Source organism: Trichosurus vulpecula, chromosome 1 (assembly GCF_011100635.1).
Source record: "Trichosurus vulpecula isolate mTriVul1 chromosome 1, mTriVul1.pri, whole genome shotgun sequence".
NCBI classification, from domain to species: domain Eukaryota; kingdom Metazoa; phylum Chordata; class Mammalia; order Diprotodontia; family Phalangeridae; genus Trichosurus; species Trichosurus vulpecula.
The window spans coordinates 299,730,649-299,748,431 of NC_050573.1; the positions used below are offsets into that span (position 1 = coordinate 299,730,649).

The 17,783-nt window shown below is 37.7% G+C and overlaps 1 protein-coding gene across 1 annotated transcript in view; it reads right to left on the minus strand.

The window, feature by feature from the left end:
• ZNF704 (zinc finger protein 704) overlaps positions 1–17,783 on the minus strand; it is a 371,808-nt gene that overhangs the window by 26,212 nt on the left and 327,813 nt on the right. Inside the window, exons 5-7 of the mRNA XM_036742126.1 lie at positions 10,351–10,451; positions 7,895–8,162; positions 6,867–6,971 (exon numbers count right to left, since the gene is read on the minus strand). Of these exons, the coding sequence (XP_036598021.1) occupies positions 6,867–6,971; positions 7,895–8,162; positions 10,351–10,451 (474 nt within the window). The remainder of the gene's footprint in view (positions 1–6,866; positions 6,972–7,894; positions 8,163–10,350; positions 10,452–17,783) is intronic.

Here is a 17,783-nt window from a genome sequence, read left to right on the forward strand (position 1 = left end):
AAAAACCTTCACTAAATTAATATTTACAGATTATTCCATAGTTTCTAATTATTAGGAATAACTTATTTAATATTATACTTTCTGCCAAGATTGCTATGTGAGCAAGAATTATTCTATTAGATTTGAATTTTATCAAAATATTATAGTATTTAATATCAATATTAAAATCTTCTTGTTTTTGAAATGTCAGTACTTATGGCATGAGCGTCTTTCTACACAGGTTTTCTTTTCAGGCATAGAAAGAATTCCTTCCTAACCTCTTAGAATCTCTAGCTTCCTTCAGGATTCAGCTCACGGGCCAGCAGCTTTTCCTAACTTCTCTAAATTGTTAATACTTTTTACTTCCTCAAATGATCATTCATCACATGATCTGTTTACATGCTATTTTCTCTAGGTGAATGTATGCATCTGGAGATCACAGACTGTTAGTTGTTTTGCCTCATTCCTCTCAGGGCTGTGCACAATGCAGGCACCTAATAATGTCTGCTGAATTTGAATTGGAATTGAAAATGCAGCCACACAGCTTTCCTCAGCTCTAGATAACCATGGCTGCTGCAAACATTTGCAAGTTGGCTCTGTCTTTTGTTGCTGAAAGTAGTGAGATCTTAAATGATAATACCATTTCTGCTTTTTTTCTCCTCATATTTCTTAGGGATATTGTTCATATGGTCTGTCTCAGGAGTCTGGAGCTGCTTCAAGTAGAACATACCCTTTCTTTACTCTTGCCTGAAGCTATCTTGGGTTTGGAATACAGCAATGCCAGCCTGAATCAATGACCTATGTGAAGATTGGTGCTCCTTGTCTATCTTATCTTAGTTCTGTAGGCTTAGTTTGAAGTTGCCAGTCTTAGGAAATCAGGTTCAAGTTTGTTCCTGGATATTTGCGATCTCTGCTTGTTGTAACCCTGAGTGTTATGAATTCAACATAGATCTAAGATGGAGAAAAAGCCTCTTTGCCTCACCTGGCAGTTGATTAGTTGATTTATAGATATCAGTGGTGCCATTAATAAGGTGGGAGAATTTCTTATCCAATCTTATAGATGTGAAATGAAGCCCCACCTGCAACCTCATCCTGCATTGTTCTAAAGCTTCCTCGAAGAGGTCAGATGTGAACATCAGGAATGAAGAATGCCATCTCATTTTTGGAGTGCCATTCTGAATCCCTGAAGCCTCCTTCTACTTTACTTTGTTCTTATGCTTTTTTATCAAATGATATGAAATCTACCAGATTATTATAAGCTCTTGATCTAGTCATAAGGAAGCAGAATTAGGCATAGAAATAATTAAAAGAAAAAAATGAGTGGTTAGGGAAAACTTTTTCCTGAAATATGTAATTAATAAGTATCTTTTTCCCCTCCCAGAACATAGAAGATGGAAACGTCTTTTTATATTCATAAGTATGCAAATCAACTTTATCTGCTTTAGTATCGCTGGGAAAAACTCTTATCCAGGGAACTCATTAAGGCCAGATATTTTAGAACTGTCCCTTCTCCCTTGCTCTTCAAACCCCTGGATTTCATAGGTAGAGATTATTCTCATCTGACGAGCATGGGGGAAATATTTACCCATTTAATACTAGGTCTTCAAAAATATGGGAGAAAAAATGTTTAAGTAGTGGGGTAATAATTCTGAACATTTACTTTTTAAGTACAAAGAACACTTCACAAAATGGAGACTGCTACACTTTTTAGCTTAGACACAGCCACAGACATTGTTAATGCCAGCTCATTATAATTCATAATTTTCCTACCTACCTTTTGAAAATTCAATTACACTTATTTAGAAGAATTAGAATTGACTTGCATAGGGAAATTATATGTTCTTAGTTTCAGTCTGGCTAGCATTATTCTAGGCACTCCAACTGTCAGAGGGGTTCTACCCAGAAAATTTTTGGAATACTGCTGATATACAACAGAGGAAAGCAGCCTTTTAAAGAGCCACTCATTTGCCACACTGCAATGGGCCTTTTTTACTAGCCTACAGTACAATGGAAAGTGTCTGTAAGGAGTCTATAGTAAGCAACTGAGTGGTGACAGTAGCTGGCAGTGTACAAATCATTACAGTACCCAGACCTCTTCCTCTCTAGAGCAAAACAAAAGCCTTTAAAATATCCAGTTTTTTAAAAGCCTGTATTAACAAAGACTTGGCCAGAGTGACTGTTGAGATGATCCACATTACAGGCTGGGTCAGACTAGGCAAAAACTGTCTCAGGATCTTGTGGCTGAAGAACAAATTGGCAATTCTGTCAGAGTTTGCACCAAGGAGCCCTGTCCCTCTTCTTCTTTCTTTGTTCCTCTCCCTGCCATTCCCCATCTTAATACTTATTAAATGTTTCCTTTTAACAGTCAGTTAAATGGTCAAATATATGACAAGCCATTGAAAGTGCAAACATTGAGATAAAGGTAGGAACCCAGTCTTCTTTCTGTCCATGAAAATTATTAAATTCTTTACTGAGTAGCCAAAATATAACAAAAGCTATTCTGCAGGCATCCTACTGTTTTCCCAAAAGAACACCAAGTGTAAGGCAGGTTTTAAAAAATAACAACAAAAATACACTGTAAGATAGGGTTATGTCTCTATCAGAATGACTCGTTTATCCTTCGGCTTGAGGAATGTCATCCAGTCACGATTTGATCTGCCAAATGCCAAAACTTAAGATTTTCTTTGCATCCTGTCTAGTCATAAAGGCCAGATGACAAGCATCAGGATAAGATCATAATTGGACAGAAATCTATACCTGTGCTACAGCGCCTCCACTATGAGCCTGCTTTTACTCTAGGTTAGCAGTACAGCTCAGTCTATTGAAAAAGCTTCCCAAGTCAAAACCTCAAAGACTGTTTAGGTCCCCCAAACACTGAAGACAGTCTATATGTATCTCTATAATTCTGTTCCTGTCTCTGCTATACCAAGTATATATTGATGGAGTTGTTTATAAAAATGACAGTGTAAGGCACAGAGGCCTTTTCATGACTACCTGAGAAGCCAAAATGGACTGAATGTTCACCTCCGCTGGGAACGATCTGTCAATGTGACAGGGGATCAATGTTCTTGCTTGAAGTCAACTAATACCTACATGCCTAATCTGTTCCCCTCTCCCTTCTATATTCAGTGCTGCTGCTAATTGCATTCTTAGATCCCCAGTGCTACTGGCAGTCACTACTATTCAACAAAACAGGAAACATTCACGAAGACTTTAGATCTATTGTATTGTTTGGAAATCGAATTCCAGCAGTATTTTACACTTAGTGAGAGTGGCTGAGACAGAGTTGCTGAAAACGCTGCCACAGGATGCCTTTTGCTGTGAGCTATTCCTCGATGGAATTTAATAAATATTCATTGATGGAGAGCAGTATAATTGATTCAGCCACTTTCATTTTTATCAGCTCTGCAGGATACCATAGCCCTCGCAGAAAACCTCTGGGAATTGCCAAAGGTTGACAGTAAGAAGCTTTTGAAAGGATCTTGGAGAAGGGAGTGAGGAAGAAAAAGCAAGTTAGTATCTATTATCATAAGCCACTTACTAAGCCTTATCGGAAATTAAATACAACCATGGGTATCAACAGTGTGCAGGTCTTTACATTATATGATAAGCTATGAAAAGGCCCAACATATTTTAAAATGAAATGGTTTCAAATCAAGGAGCTTAGTGGTGATTATCAAGGTAGCAATCATCTAGTATGTCAAATCGTATGCTTTTAATGTAATATTTACATTTGAACATCCATGTACTAATTTATTTTCAACCTGTCAAATAGTATGGATTTCCTAGAACACAGGAGGAAAATAATGATTTCAAATTTTTTTTTGTCCATTCAGAATGTTATAACCTATGGAGCTATCATTTCAAAAATCTATTTTTTAGGCCTCTCTAGTGGTTTCTGCTTAACCACATTCACTTTACAAACTGCAACTTTGTGTGACAATTATTAATTTTCAATTTAGAGACTGCTGTGTTTCATACCATAGCCATGTAACACCATCAATAGAAACACTGGCATCAAAAAGATGGGTCCTTATTTCTGCGTGAAATTAGGTGCTATTAGAGGAACTTCGCAGTTTCCTGAGGGCAATCCATCATACTATCCTCTTCCTTTTCAACTTAGGTCTCAAATTGTTGTGTATTTGTACCGTCTTTCTTAGTGATCCATCCAATTCTATTTCATAACTGAGGCAATAGACATTTTTTCATCCACTCTTTTTTCCCCATGTGGATGGTCAGGCCAAACTCTTTTGAGAAATATTTTATTTCTTCCAGGAGGCTATGTATCATTCCAGGGCTTGATGCAACCAGCACAATGTCATCTACATGCAAAGAGCATTTGGAGGTCCTCACCATCTACAGTCCCTCCATACCTTTCCAGTCTTATACCTTTTACCTTTTATATACTGTGTGATCCAGTGACATTTCCCTCATTACAATTCAAACAAAACACTCCCTCTCTCTGCTCCAGGCATTTTCACTGGCAGTCCTCTAAGCAAGGAATACTCTCCTTCCTCCTTTCTGCCTCCTGATTTCACTGGCTTCCTTCAAGTCCCAGTTAAAATCCCACCTTCTGCAGGAAGCCTCTCCTAATCTCTTTTAATTCTAGCATCTTCTGCTTGTTGATTTATTTCCAACTTATTCTGTATATAGCCTGTTGTTACATGTTGTTACCCCATTAGACTATGAGCTCCTGGCAAGCAGGGATTGGCTCTGTATCTCCAGAGCTTAGTAAAGTGCTTTCAACTGTGCTGGATTTCTTCTAGGATTGAATTTATTAAGCATTAAGTATATGCCAAGCACCTAGTATATATATATATATGTATATATATGTGTATATATATATATATACACATATGTATGTATGTATGTGTATATATATGTATATATGTATGTGTGTATATATGTATATATGTATGTATGTGTATATATATGTATATATGTATGTATATATGTATATATGTATGTATATGTATGTATGTGTGTATATATGTATATATGTATGTATGTGTATGTATGTATGTATACACACACATATATGTATATATAAATATACATATAAGTTCAGGGTGGATGAAAAAGCCTATAGAAGTTCAGAGTGGATGAAGACGTCCTAAGTGTGCAGCAGCAGGTCAGATGGCAAGGCCTAGGGGCCATTGGTTTCCATCAGGAGATCAGATGACAGTGCTGGTTGTCTGCTTAGTACAGGGGCAGTGAAGAGAATAAGGCCTGGTAGTCCTCACTGGGAGGAACAGAGTTGGTGATTTCCATCTTATCCAAGCCACGTAAAGAGTCAAAAAGTCCTGGCCAGGTTCTGGACACCCTGGCTAGAAGACGTGGCAAAAGAGGAAGGCTAGTGGGGAGAGAATGCCTGGTGGGGGCAAACGCCTTGACCTCCTTTACCTCACCTGATGTTTATAATCAGAGAGCTAGTGAACAAAGTTATTTCTGTTGCCACATCTTTCAAGGGATTTTGAATGGTTTTGATGGGAGAGAAATTGTTCAAGGAAGTATTTCACTCTGAATCAAATGATTTTCATAATCAATAAACAATAAGTGCAGTAGGCTCTTGCACTCTCAACTTCTTTCAGTCAATTATGAGATGGCAAAGATGTGGTTCATTTTCTAGAATATCACTTGTGAAAACCAGTTTTCTAACAATAACCTTATTGAAGACGCCATCAATGTGTGTTAATGATTCTCAGGAACATTTGGTACAGGTGAGAAAGTAAGCATAAAGTGTGGGAGTTGCTGATATTTTCTTTCTCTCTGTATTAATAACGTCTAAGATTTCCCTCCACTTTTGGTATCTTCCTGCCTCTAAGTTACTTTGTGAATCGATGCCTCAGAGGCCAAGAAATTCCCTCACAAGCCTGTTGCCACCAGCATAGGGGCCAAGTGATGTGACTCATTGTTTTTGATGGTGAAGACAGAAAGGTGAACGATGAAATTCTCAATGTGGGCCAAGAAAAGAAGCTGTTTGGAGTGCTTTTGGTGGGGAGCAAGCCCCATTAAAACTAGAGCCAATACCCAAGTAACTGAAATCCCTATCACTACTACATCCTGCTTCTGTGCGTGATTTGTAATTTGTTCACTTAATTCCTCATCTATTTCCTCTTTCTATTTAAGTGTTTGTAGTATATTAATCGCTGCTGTTCTTGCTTCTGCTTCCACTGATATTCATTCAACTTCTCTGTATCAGGCTTTATCCCCTCTGGTTCCTCAAATTCCACATATGAATATTTCTCCTTAATGTACAGAATTACTTTATTTCACCTGCTCCCTCCCTACTCCCTTCTACCTATTCCAATCCTTCCAAATACGGTATAATGTTCCACAGACACTGCAGCCACTGGTTTATTGGTTCATTGAACCCAATATCAGGGATAACACTGAGATAAAATCTGCCATCTTATCCTAGGATCTCTAGCTTACCTTGCTAGTTACTCAGAGTAGAAAGTTGAATTTTGAGTCATAGGACCAAAGTTCAAATCCCAGTTCTGTTATTTCCTATTGTATGACTTTGGGCAAGCAACTCAAGCACCAAAGGCCTAAGTTTTCTCATATATCAAATGAGGGATCTGGACTAAACGGCCTATAATTATCCTTCCAGCTCTAAACCTATGATCCTAATATATTTGAGCCCTGAGATTCCTGGTTCTTTTGTTAAGATTTTATCTACTGTGAACTTTGTGACTTTTTACTGATCTTTCTATGTTGTAAGTACTTTCTCTGTTGTATCCAGTTTGATAGAAATCAGCAGTCAGTTTTCTCCCTTTTCCTTCCCTTTCAATTTAAAGACCTTTAATTAAGTTGCAATGCATTTGTACTCCAACTTCAGAATTTGTCCTTGATTAGATTTCTTGTGGTTACACTCTCCCACTTACTGGAATGCCTGTGAAGGTAACTGGTGGAGACTGCCAAGAGATGCTAAAGCTGCTGCCATTCGGAGAGAACTTTGTGGATCCTGGAATGTTCACCGGGGGAGTAGCCTGTCAGGAGCAAAAACAGAGAAAGTTACAAAGGAAAAATCTTCTTCGGAGAAAAGCTGTCACTACCACTTTAGAGCCTCAGAGATGAAGTCAGAACTATATTAATATCTTAAACTAATTATCTGCTAGGGAGGGGGTAAACATAGCAAAAGGGAGTAGGTGCAAAGAATTCTTTTTCCATGCCTACTTAACAGCTCTAGGGGATAAAAGGAGACATTGTTCAATTGTCGGTTTCTAAAAAGAACAAAAAAAAAGTACCTGGTAAAATTTCAGGATTTTCTGTCTAGACTATAACCATGAAAAAAAAAAGCAGAGATGTTAAAATTTCCACTTTAAACAAGCACAAATAATTTGTGTCAAGTTATACTATTCTTTCTCCCCAAACAATAAAAAAAAACCATAGGGAAGAAAGTTGATTGTTCCAGAGGATTTAATGATCAACTTTGAGCTACTGTTCTTTCAGAGAGCACTATAATTAGGCAAGGCAAAACAATGAGCTGAATAAGAGTTAATTGAAAGGAGAGACTGAGCCACCCCCTCAAGCTTCTACCTCTGACCTCATAAATACCCAAGATTCCACCCAACCAAAGGGGCCCTTCCTAGAGTGCTCACTGCCCATTTTGAAGACTATATGTGAAGTCATATTTGACTCATTGAGTCTGTCATTCCTGCTTCCTTCTCCAGTGATACCTTAATTTAGTACCAAGAAGTTAAGGAAAAATCTAGGGAGAAACTGTTCTCTAAGGATCCTGGAGACAATTCCTAAGATGTGTCTTTTGTTGTGGTTGTTTAAAGAAAGGGAACTAAAGAATATTAGTTATTAAGCTGTAGTATGTAAATCATGACCCAAAATGCCACCATTTTGTAATCATCAGATCATAATGTAACTGTGTTGAGCCAAGGCCTTGGGTAAGCATTCTCACCTGGTAAGCATGGTCAGTATGTACGAGGTAGAGGGTGGTAGGAGCTGATTGGCTCAGAGGCGTCATCAATTTCGGCTCCGTTTTGGCACATGGAGTTTCAGTACGGCTGGAATCCAAGGTGGGGAATGTTGGAGGAGACACCAAGGATTGAGAGGGAGAAACTGGGGAGAGGTTGCTGAGCCCATCCGCCACTGAGTCTGTATTGAGTTTGATCTCTGTGTAGTAAAAATCTTCTTCCCCATCACTGTAGTCTGAGTCACCTATGCGTCTGGAAGAAAAGCAAAAACAGCTTTACCCGTGATTCATGTTTATAGGATGCTTTTAAGGCTTCTCCCCCACAGAAAGACCTCTGTGAGGTGGGTGAAGTAATTATGTAGTTGGCAGAGAGCAAGTCTTGAGGTCGGGAAGACCTGAATTTTAAATCTCCCTCCTACATTTACAAGCTGTGTGACACTCAGCAGGTCTTTTTAACTGCAGTTTCTTCACCTGTTAGATGGGAATAATAACCTTTACAATAACATATAAATAATAATAAATAGTTTATACTTTAAATTAATTTGTAAATTAATATAGTGAATAATCTAAAAACATTTTAAAAATCCATATTTTAATTATTAAACCTTTATAATAATAAAGAATAACAGAATAGAATGATATATAAAATTTATATAACATATAATAATTTTGTTGTTGTTCAATTGTTTTAGTCATGCCAACTCTTTGTGACCCCATTTGGAATTTTCTTGGCAAAGATACTAGAGTGGTTCACCATTTACTTCTCCAGCTCAATTTACTGATGAAGAAACTGAGGCAAACAGGGTTAAATAACTTGCCCAGGGTCACACAGCTAGTAAGTATCTGAGGCTGAATTTGAACTCAGGTCTTCCTGACTCCAGGACTGTCGCTCTATCCATTGCACCATCTAGCTGCCCTCATATATAATAAATAAATAAATAAACAAATAAATACACCCTTACCTTGCAAGGCTGTTTATGAGGCTCAAATAAGACAAGTACTTTGCAAAGCTTAAAGCACTATACAAATGCCAATTATTCTTGTTATTATAACCATTTCCCCCCTTCTTTCCTTTATCCTTCCCCCTGTCCCCACTTCACAGATGAGAAAACTGAGGTGGACAAACATTAAGTGCCTTCTTTATGGTCACAAAGCTAGTATGGGTCAGATCAAGGACTGGAACCCAGGACTCTCAGCACCCAGGTCAGTACTGACTCTACAATATACTATGTTGCTTTTTGTAATAACATATCAACTCACATTTCTATAGCCCTTTACAATTTACAAAAAAGCCTTTTACTTTTCCCACAATTAGTCCTATGGAGTAGATGGTACAAATATTGTAACACCCGTTTTACAGATAAGGAAACTGAGCATCAGAGAGTTGAAATGACTTAACCTGGTTTACAAAGTTTAAATAATCCAAGTTCAGAACACCATATTGACTCTTCTGCAAATTTACACTTCCTTAAATGCAAATCTGTATGCAGTTAATTTTTTCTCTTTCAATTTCAGAACAATACTGCAGACCACTCTACCAAGAGACAGAGTACCTAACAAAAATCCTTGTGCTCCAGACTGTTGCTTGATTTCTGTAACATTCATTAACTTTTTTATTAACTACTTTGAGTCACACTGCTTTGAAAATTTCTTTTATCCTCTCAAAACCATAGTCTGCTACTGATAGGGTGATATTTTACATTATAAGCCATCAGTTATTTATTCTTATTTATCCAAATGACTACAATAACAATGATTGACTGATAGATTCATTCATTTATGTTATAGTTAAAATACTTAAATTAATACCTTGTTTAAGCAACTAGAAACTAATGTTAACGTGCACTTTGGTAAAAAGGAAAATCTAGGAAAAGAACCTGTAAACAAACTCTGTTAATAGCAGTTAACATTTCTGTATGCTTTTAAAGTTTACAAAGCACTTTACCCACATTGATCATTTGATGCCCTCAACAGCCCTGTGAGGTGAGTGCTATTATTCTCCCTAGATTACAGGTAAGGAAACTGAAGATGAAAGAGATTAGACAACTTGCCCACGTTCACACAGCTAGTGAAGGTGTCTGGGACAAGATTTGAACTCATATCTTCCTGACTCAAAGTCAGCAACAACAGACATTTATGTGCTTATTATGTGTTCGACACTATACTAAACCCTGAGGTTACAAAGAAAGGCAAAAATAGTCCTTGCCCTAAAGGAATCTACATCCTAATGAGGGCACTCCAGCACTTTACCACTGTACCATGTAGGTGAAATGAATTATTAACTATCATTATTATAGTCTTGCACCTGATAAAAAGTTATAAGTATTTGTTATTCTTGGATGGGCCAGATAATTAGTACTCTGTGTGTGTGCGTGTGTTTGGAAAATAGTCAGTCTTTTGCAACTCTTCTATAGCATGCATTACATGAAGGGTTATCTTACCCAAGATGAATGGTTCTGATGTGTTTCTGGATTCCAGCAGCTGTGCTCAGTACCTTCCCACAGTTTTTCCAAAGGCATTTAAACATTACCTTCATGGAGTTCTATAATGTGAAAAGAAATTGCATTTAAAATTAAAACTAGTTTGTTAATATTTTCTGTGTTTTCAGATTTCTTTCACTAAAAACAAACACCTACAGCCTTTCCATCTTTATTATTGTAGTATACAGAACACTAGTGTGAATGTGCCAGAAAGATGTCTGTAGAACTATCATTCTTTTTTTAAACAAAATTTTAAAGATGCCTTTTGGAAATATGTCAGAGTCATTCCTGATTATATTCTTCCCTTCCCCTTCCCCAGACCCCCAGTTGTACCTTCTCTTATAACAAGGAAAAACAGTTAAGCAAAACACCTGACAAGGTAACTAGGTATGGAAATACATGGACCCTTCTGGCTGAGTAGTCCCCTCCTCTCTGCCAAGAGGATCATGGTATCTTAGAAACAGATTTGGAAGGGAACATGGAGAGGTCAACTAGGCCAGTGGTATCAAACTCAAATAGAAACAGATTTCTACCCACTGAAAAAATGCCTTAGAAAACCACAAATTAACGTGATCTATGTTGTACTGTGTTTTCGTTTATTTTGTTAAACATTTCCTAATTACGTTTTAGTCTGGTTCCCTGCCTCACTCTTTTACTGCCCGGCTGTAGGTATGACAACTCTAACCTAGTCCATCCCTCCTTTTTACAGGGGAAGAAGGTATGTTTCACATCTGTCCATTGAGATCCTTACTCATTTTAAAACATTATTCTATATAAACACCTCCATATACTGAATGTCCCTGTGATCTTGGACATTTCCCCATGTTCATCTGAACTTGGAATCAAAAAGCTGAATTTGAGTCCTGCTACTTAGTAGCTATGTCACTTTTGGCATATTGCTTAATCCACTTAATAAACTGGAAATAGTTTTATATATATATATATGTGTGTGTGTGTGTGTGTGTGTGTATGTATGTATATACGTATATATATACATACACACACACATATATACATATACACACATATATACACACACACACACACACACACACACACACACACACATATATATATACACACACACACACACACACACACACACACACACACACACACACATACACACACACACTACCTACCTACCTTACAGGGTTTTGTGAGGATCAAGTAAGATAATGTTAGTCAGCCAGTTAACAAGCATTAAATGCTTACTGTGTGCCAGGCATTGTGCTACGCCCTGATGTAATGATGTGATTCTATGTCTATTAAGATACTCTACAATATAAATTATTGTAAGTGAGGTCAGATGTGTAGTGACCTTGGCATCAAAAAGATGCCTTCAGGTAGGATATGATTCTATGTCTACAAAATATGATGTGAATATTAATTATTATAAATTATTATTTTAAATGGGGTTGGTAATTTAATGGCCTTTGAGCAAGGAAAACCTGACTATCCGAGTGATCCTGGGCAAGTCATTTAACCTTTTGGCGGCCTGGGCAATTACTTAAGACTATAAATTTGCAGAGTGGTTGCCTATTAGCATTGGTAACTTCCTCTTATTGAGCTCCCTACACCAACGACATCACAGGATTGGACCCAAAAGAGCTGGGTTAATAACATTTGAATTGCTTATATGACAGCATGGATAGAAATGTAAGCTATATAAAAAGAAATAACCAATGACCCCTGGCAGAACATTCCTGTGCATGTTTCCTGAAGTGAAATCCCACTGACAACAGGCTACACAATGAAGAATCTTCTCTCCTCTCCATTGGTTACACTTCTTGTGAAAAATGTTTTGATTATCCGGAACAAGAAATCAAACAAAGAAAAAGTTTCCTTGATTGAAAATAAAAACAAAAACAGTAAAGACAGGGACTTCCATCTCCCCTGGAATGTCCCAAAGGTTTATGAAATGAAAAAAGATAAAAGTCTTTGGAGACTCACACAGCTGAGGTTGACTGCACTGTCCTGGAAAGGCTTGCTTTGGGCCCTGCTGGCTGAGGACAATGTGCAGAAACACATGGCTTCAATCTGCCAAAGCAGATTAGTTATGTCTGAAGCAACACACCATTCATAGAGGGCTTTGCAAGACTAGTGGCCCACTCTTTTCAAGAGGCCTTATTCTGGAAGCTGGCACACTCACAGTACAGTAATGTAGCCGTTCCTTAGCCCTCTCAAAGCTTCAATGCATTACAAACAGCTTGTTGACTAATCCCCTGAAATGTGCAGTATTTAGCTACAACAGCCACTGGAGCTGGGAGTTGTTAAAGGTAGCTGTGGGACAAAGACATGATTAGGTGATTTCAAAGTACAAGATCCTTATGAGTCTGTTTATTGTGAGAAGAGATTCTGGAATCCCGAGGTTGCTTGGCCTCCTCATACGACTGATCTGAATGCATGTAAGATAATGGGAGCCAACAGGAAAAGGGAGGTTAAAATCCTCCCCCATGTGGGCTTTGAAAAAGAATCCTATTTTTAGCTTACTTTTTTACTCAAAGTATGGTATGAAACTTTACATATCAACATTAATTAATGAATCATCACACCCCGATGGTTTCTGTTCATTTTCCAGATGGTAAAACTACAATAGAGGAAATATGTCTTGCCCCAAGGAGCTGATGAATCAATTAGAACTCACATGCCAACCTGTTGTCAGATGATGGAGTCATACTTAAAAAAAAATCACAGAAACATAAAACCTTACAGTTGGAAGTTCACTCAGTGATTAATCCCACTCCCTCCATTTTATAAATGAAGAAATAATAATGCAATGGCACAGCTCATTTTCAAAATGTGCCCAAGGATGTTTCCTCATTGTACCCTCACAACTACCCTACAGGTTATTTTATAGGTTTTACAAATGAGGAAACTAAGGTACAGAGACAAGAAATTGTTTATTCAAAGTCATTGGGATAAGAAACAGGAAGGACGCAAAAAAAAACCCACCAACCCAGAAATGCTTTCTTAGGGAAAACAGTACAGTCAAGTTATTTGTAGAACAGCTTCCTATGTATAAGAGACTTTCGTTTGAGGCCTAACCCTGCCAACTGGCAAATGTGATGGCAAGGTGGGTATGCCCCTCTGTGCCAGGAAAAAAAGGATCATTTATAAGAACAGCTGTCTCTTGCCCTTCTAATATCTCGAGTCATCTCAGGACTTCAGCTGGCATGGAGAGAAATGTACATTTCTCATGTCCTTGTCCATGCCGTGAGAAAAGGGAACATCACTCATCTTTTTCCCCTTGATGCTGTTCCTTAGTATTCAGCCAAATCAAAAAGATGCATTCACACTGAAACTTCCAATGAAACAGATCACTGGGCTCTTTATACCTATTCCCCTTGCTGATGAAAACCTCAATGATAACCTCTCCTAGAGGTCACTCCTGGGCCTGATATCAATACTGGTGGGCATAGAGGCTTTGTCCTGCTTCATTTCTGGCTTAGGCTAGTTTGTTGCACCAAGCTGGCTTGGTGGCCCTCTACTCCTGAGAGCTAGTGGGCACACCCATTGGCTTTTGCTCTACTGCAACTTGGAACTCCTGAACTCAAGCAATTCACCTCTGCCTCCTGGAGGCATGTGCCACCACACCTGGCTTATAACTATTTGTACATTGTTATTATGGTTGTGTCCGACTTTTCATGACCCCATTTGGGGTTTTCTTGGCAAATATACTGGAATGGTTTACCATTTCCTTCTCCAGTTCATTTTACAGATGAGGAAACTGAGGCAAACAGTATTAAATGGACTTGCCCAGAGTTCACACAACTAGTAACTGCCTAAGGCCAAATTTGAACTCAGGTCTTCCTGACTCCAGGCCCAGTGCTCTATCCATTTTGTCACCTAGCTGCCACTAACAATTTATATATATATATATATATATATATATATATATATATATATATATATATCCCGCAAACAAACAAGGTGGTCTTTACTTGCTATATAAGTTAGAGCTTGCCCCAGGTCAAAAAGAAATCTGAAGGTTTAAAAAAATGGAATCATGAGAATGTCAGAACAAGGAGGGCTTTTCTTAGAGATCATTTGAGTCCAACATACTTGAGTCTAATATACTCCAATAAGGAAACTAAGGCCTTAGGAAGGTGAGATCTCACAGTAAGTTCACAGCAAAGCTGAGACTAGGACCTATGTCTCTTGACTTCCTCAGGTTTTCAGGCTACATGGTAAGTGTGGACAAGATGTTATTTATTTGCTTGCTGGTCTGAAAGACCTGAAAGAATCTGTGTCCTTTTCATGGCGCAAGTTGCTAGCACTTTAAAAAACCTGTTCATCAATTTTAAACTATTGTGAAGTGTTAGGTAATACATTTGTCTGGTTAATTTAGTCAAACCACTTGCATATAAAAACAACCACTTTCTTGTGGAACTAACTACAGGTTGCTTTGTCACAGATTTTTCTCATTTCAAGTTAATGCTTGATATTTTGTATATCAGCTGCTTTGTGAACCATCCACAGCAAACCCAAATCTCAGGTTGGCTGCTTCTTTGTAAAAGAATGCTCCTTACCACTTAGGTTGTGCATAGTCAAGGAGTGCAAGATGATTTTTATCATTAGGATTAGTTTAGAAAATCTGCTGCTGAAAAATGTGCACAACATACTCCAGATTGAGAAGTTACTTTTGGATACTTTGTAACCATCACACCCCTCTCTCTCACCACAAATAATAGAAAGTAGATTATATGTACAATACCAAATTCTGTTTATACAATTACATGGCAGTCTTACTGATTTCCAAAGGAATCATAAAAGCATCTTTAAAAAAAAACCCTGTTAGTATTAGGTAAGAAAAAAATCTGTTTTTGAAGGGTATCTAAAAATTTTAGTTGAATTTCTACTGTGAGGAGAACAAAACCTGTCCTTTCATTAAAAATGGAGAAAGTCTATGGTTTTGCTTCTAGTTTTCTTTTATTCTTAAATTTGCACACTTTTTGAAAGTCCTTTTACATTCACCTTATTTTATTTCCCACATCATCACCAGTAAGGTGACTTTTAAAAATTCATTATATCTTATAGACTAGCTGTGTGACCCTGGGCAAGTCACTTTATGCTGTTTGCCTCAGTTTCCTCTTCTGTAAAATGAGCTGGAGAAGGAAATGGCAAACCATTCCAGTATCTTTACCAAGAACACCCCAAATGGGGTCATGAAGAGTCATGACTGAAAAGAGTGAATAACATCTTACAGTGAAACAAAGCTCCGCATTGTTACTTCCTCAAGTAAGTTTGGGGCATAAAAGTCATCTTCAATTTGATTTTTATAATCTTACTAACTTTGGGCTAATAGGCTTTCCACAAGAAAGTCTTGCTTTGGGAATAATTTTTAAATGAAAGCATGGATTTACTACATCTGTTATTTGGAAGTAGAGGCTTGCTTAAATTTCATTAAGCTACAGCCACCTACAGATGGCTCAAACACAGCCTGGGTCTGCAGATAAACTAGTGGCTGTTTGTTATGCTGAAATAAATCAAGCTGGGGAAAGGAAGAACAGGAAGGACTGGCTAAATAAACAGTTATCAAATTTCAGCACAGGCCACGGTGGCCAAAACAAACCAAGCTGGCAGTGTCTAAGCGCTCAGGTTCATGACTGCTATTCCCTGGCTACTTAATCCTTGGCTAGTTAGTCCTACTTTCAGAGATTTTAGGAAAAATGAAGTCTATTATCTAATGCATGGAGCAATCTCTGAAAATGTAGTTTAACGAAAAGCCCTTTTATCTTAATGCAAAACACCAAGTCTGTAACGAAGTCAGCAAAGCTACTGAACGACAGAGGCTCCATATATCTGTCATATGGCATCCTTAATAACCTCCACGATTAGTCACATGAGATTAGCTTAACAATCCATGTCAAAAACAAACAAAAAACACAACTAAAGAATGAAAAATTCTAGTGTCTAGACCGTCACATGGCTAGCATTTAACAAGAAGCATCTATATAAGGACCTTACGGTTTACAAAGTACTTTATAAAAATCTATTCTTAGAATGTCTTTGGGAAGTAGGTGCTTTTATTATTCTCATTTTTATAGGTTAGGAAACTGAAGCAGATGCATTGAATGACTCGTCCAGTGTCACACAGCTGTTAAGTGTCTGAGGCTAGATTTGAATTAGGTTTTCCTGAACTCGGGTCCAGCCTTCTATTCACTGCACCACCTCACTGCCTTATGACATATAGTTGGATGGGCAATTCACTGAGTTAGAATATCAGTTTATAGATCAAAAATTGGCACTGAGGATAGACAAAGGATTGGGCCCAGAATTGAACAGGAGGAAAAGAAAGGGCTAGATAGCATCTGTGAAATTATGCAGTGACTTTAAGAATCCCAAGCTGTTCCCCAATACAAAAGGATATCTTTTTAATACAAATGTTCTCTTGGTGAGGCTGCATGATGATGAATCTTGGAATACCATAATTTCCAAGAAATCAAAATTATAGGCAACCCCCATATCAGTGGAGAGATGTACGGTGGGAACAAGAGGCTGCATGTCTTGAGTGCAGGGACTGTTTTGAGGCTTTTACCTTTATCTCCCCAGTACCTAGTACTGCAGTACCTGGCACAGAATAAGTACTAACAAAATGCTTACTGAATTACAGAATTAAATTAAAAAGTAAGTTTCAGCATATATCTAACAATGATTTATGTACATGAGGAAGTACAAGGGATTTTTTTCAGGGGGTGGGTCTGATCTTGTGATTTCTTCAGGGTAGGAAAATTCCGAATGTGGAAACTCATTTCACTGATGCAGAATGGGAATCTCTCTGTACCTTATAGTCTTAAAGAGTTTCCTGGGGTTTCTGATAGGCCAAGTGACTTGCCCTTTGATACACGGCTAATACATATCTGAGGCAGGACTAGAATCCAAGTCTTACTGACCTAAGTCTGGATCTCTAGTCACTACACTGTGCTGTATAAAGGAGATCATTCAGGAAATGTAAGCACAGAAAAGGAGCTGTGCTGGTCATGTAGTGACAGCAAGGAATGATAGATTTTGCTCTTAATTGGTTTAAAATTAAATCTATATAAAATACAATTTTATTTTTTTTTGAAGTTTTACCAATGACTTTTTTTTTTATTTTTAGTTTACAACACACGGTTCTACATAATTTTGAGATCCAGATTTTCTCCCCTCCCTCCTCCTCCCTCCCCAAGACAGCATGGAATCTCATATAACTACCATGTATAACTTCGCATTGAATTAATTTATAGACTAGTCAAGTTGTGGAGAAGAATTATGACCAATGGAGTGAATCATGAGAAAGAAGAGACAGAACCAAAAAAAAAAAAAAAACAACCCAAAAACAAAAACAAAAGAGAAGAAAAAAGGCGAGCATGAAGTGCACCTCAATCTGCATAAAATACAATTTTAAAATA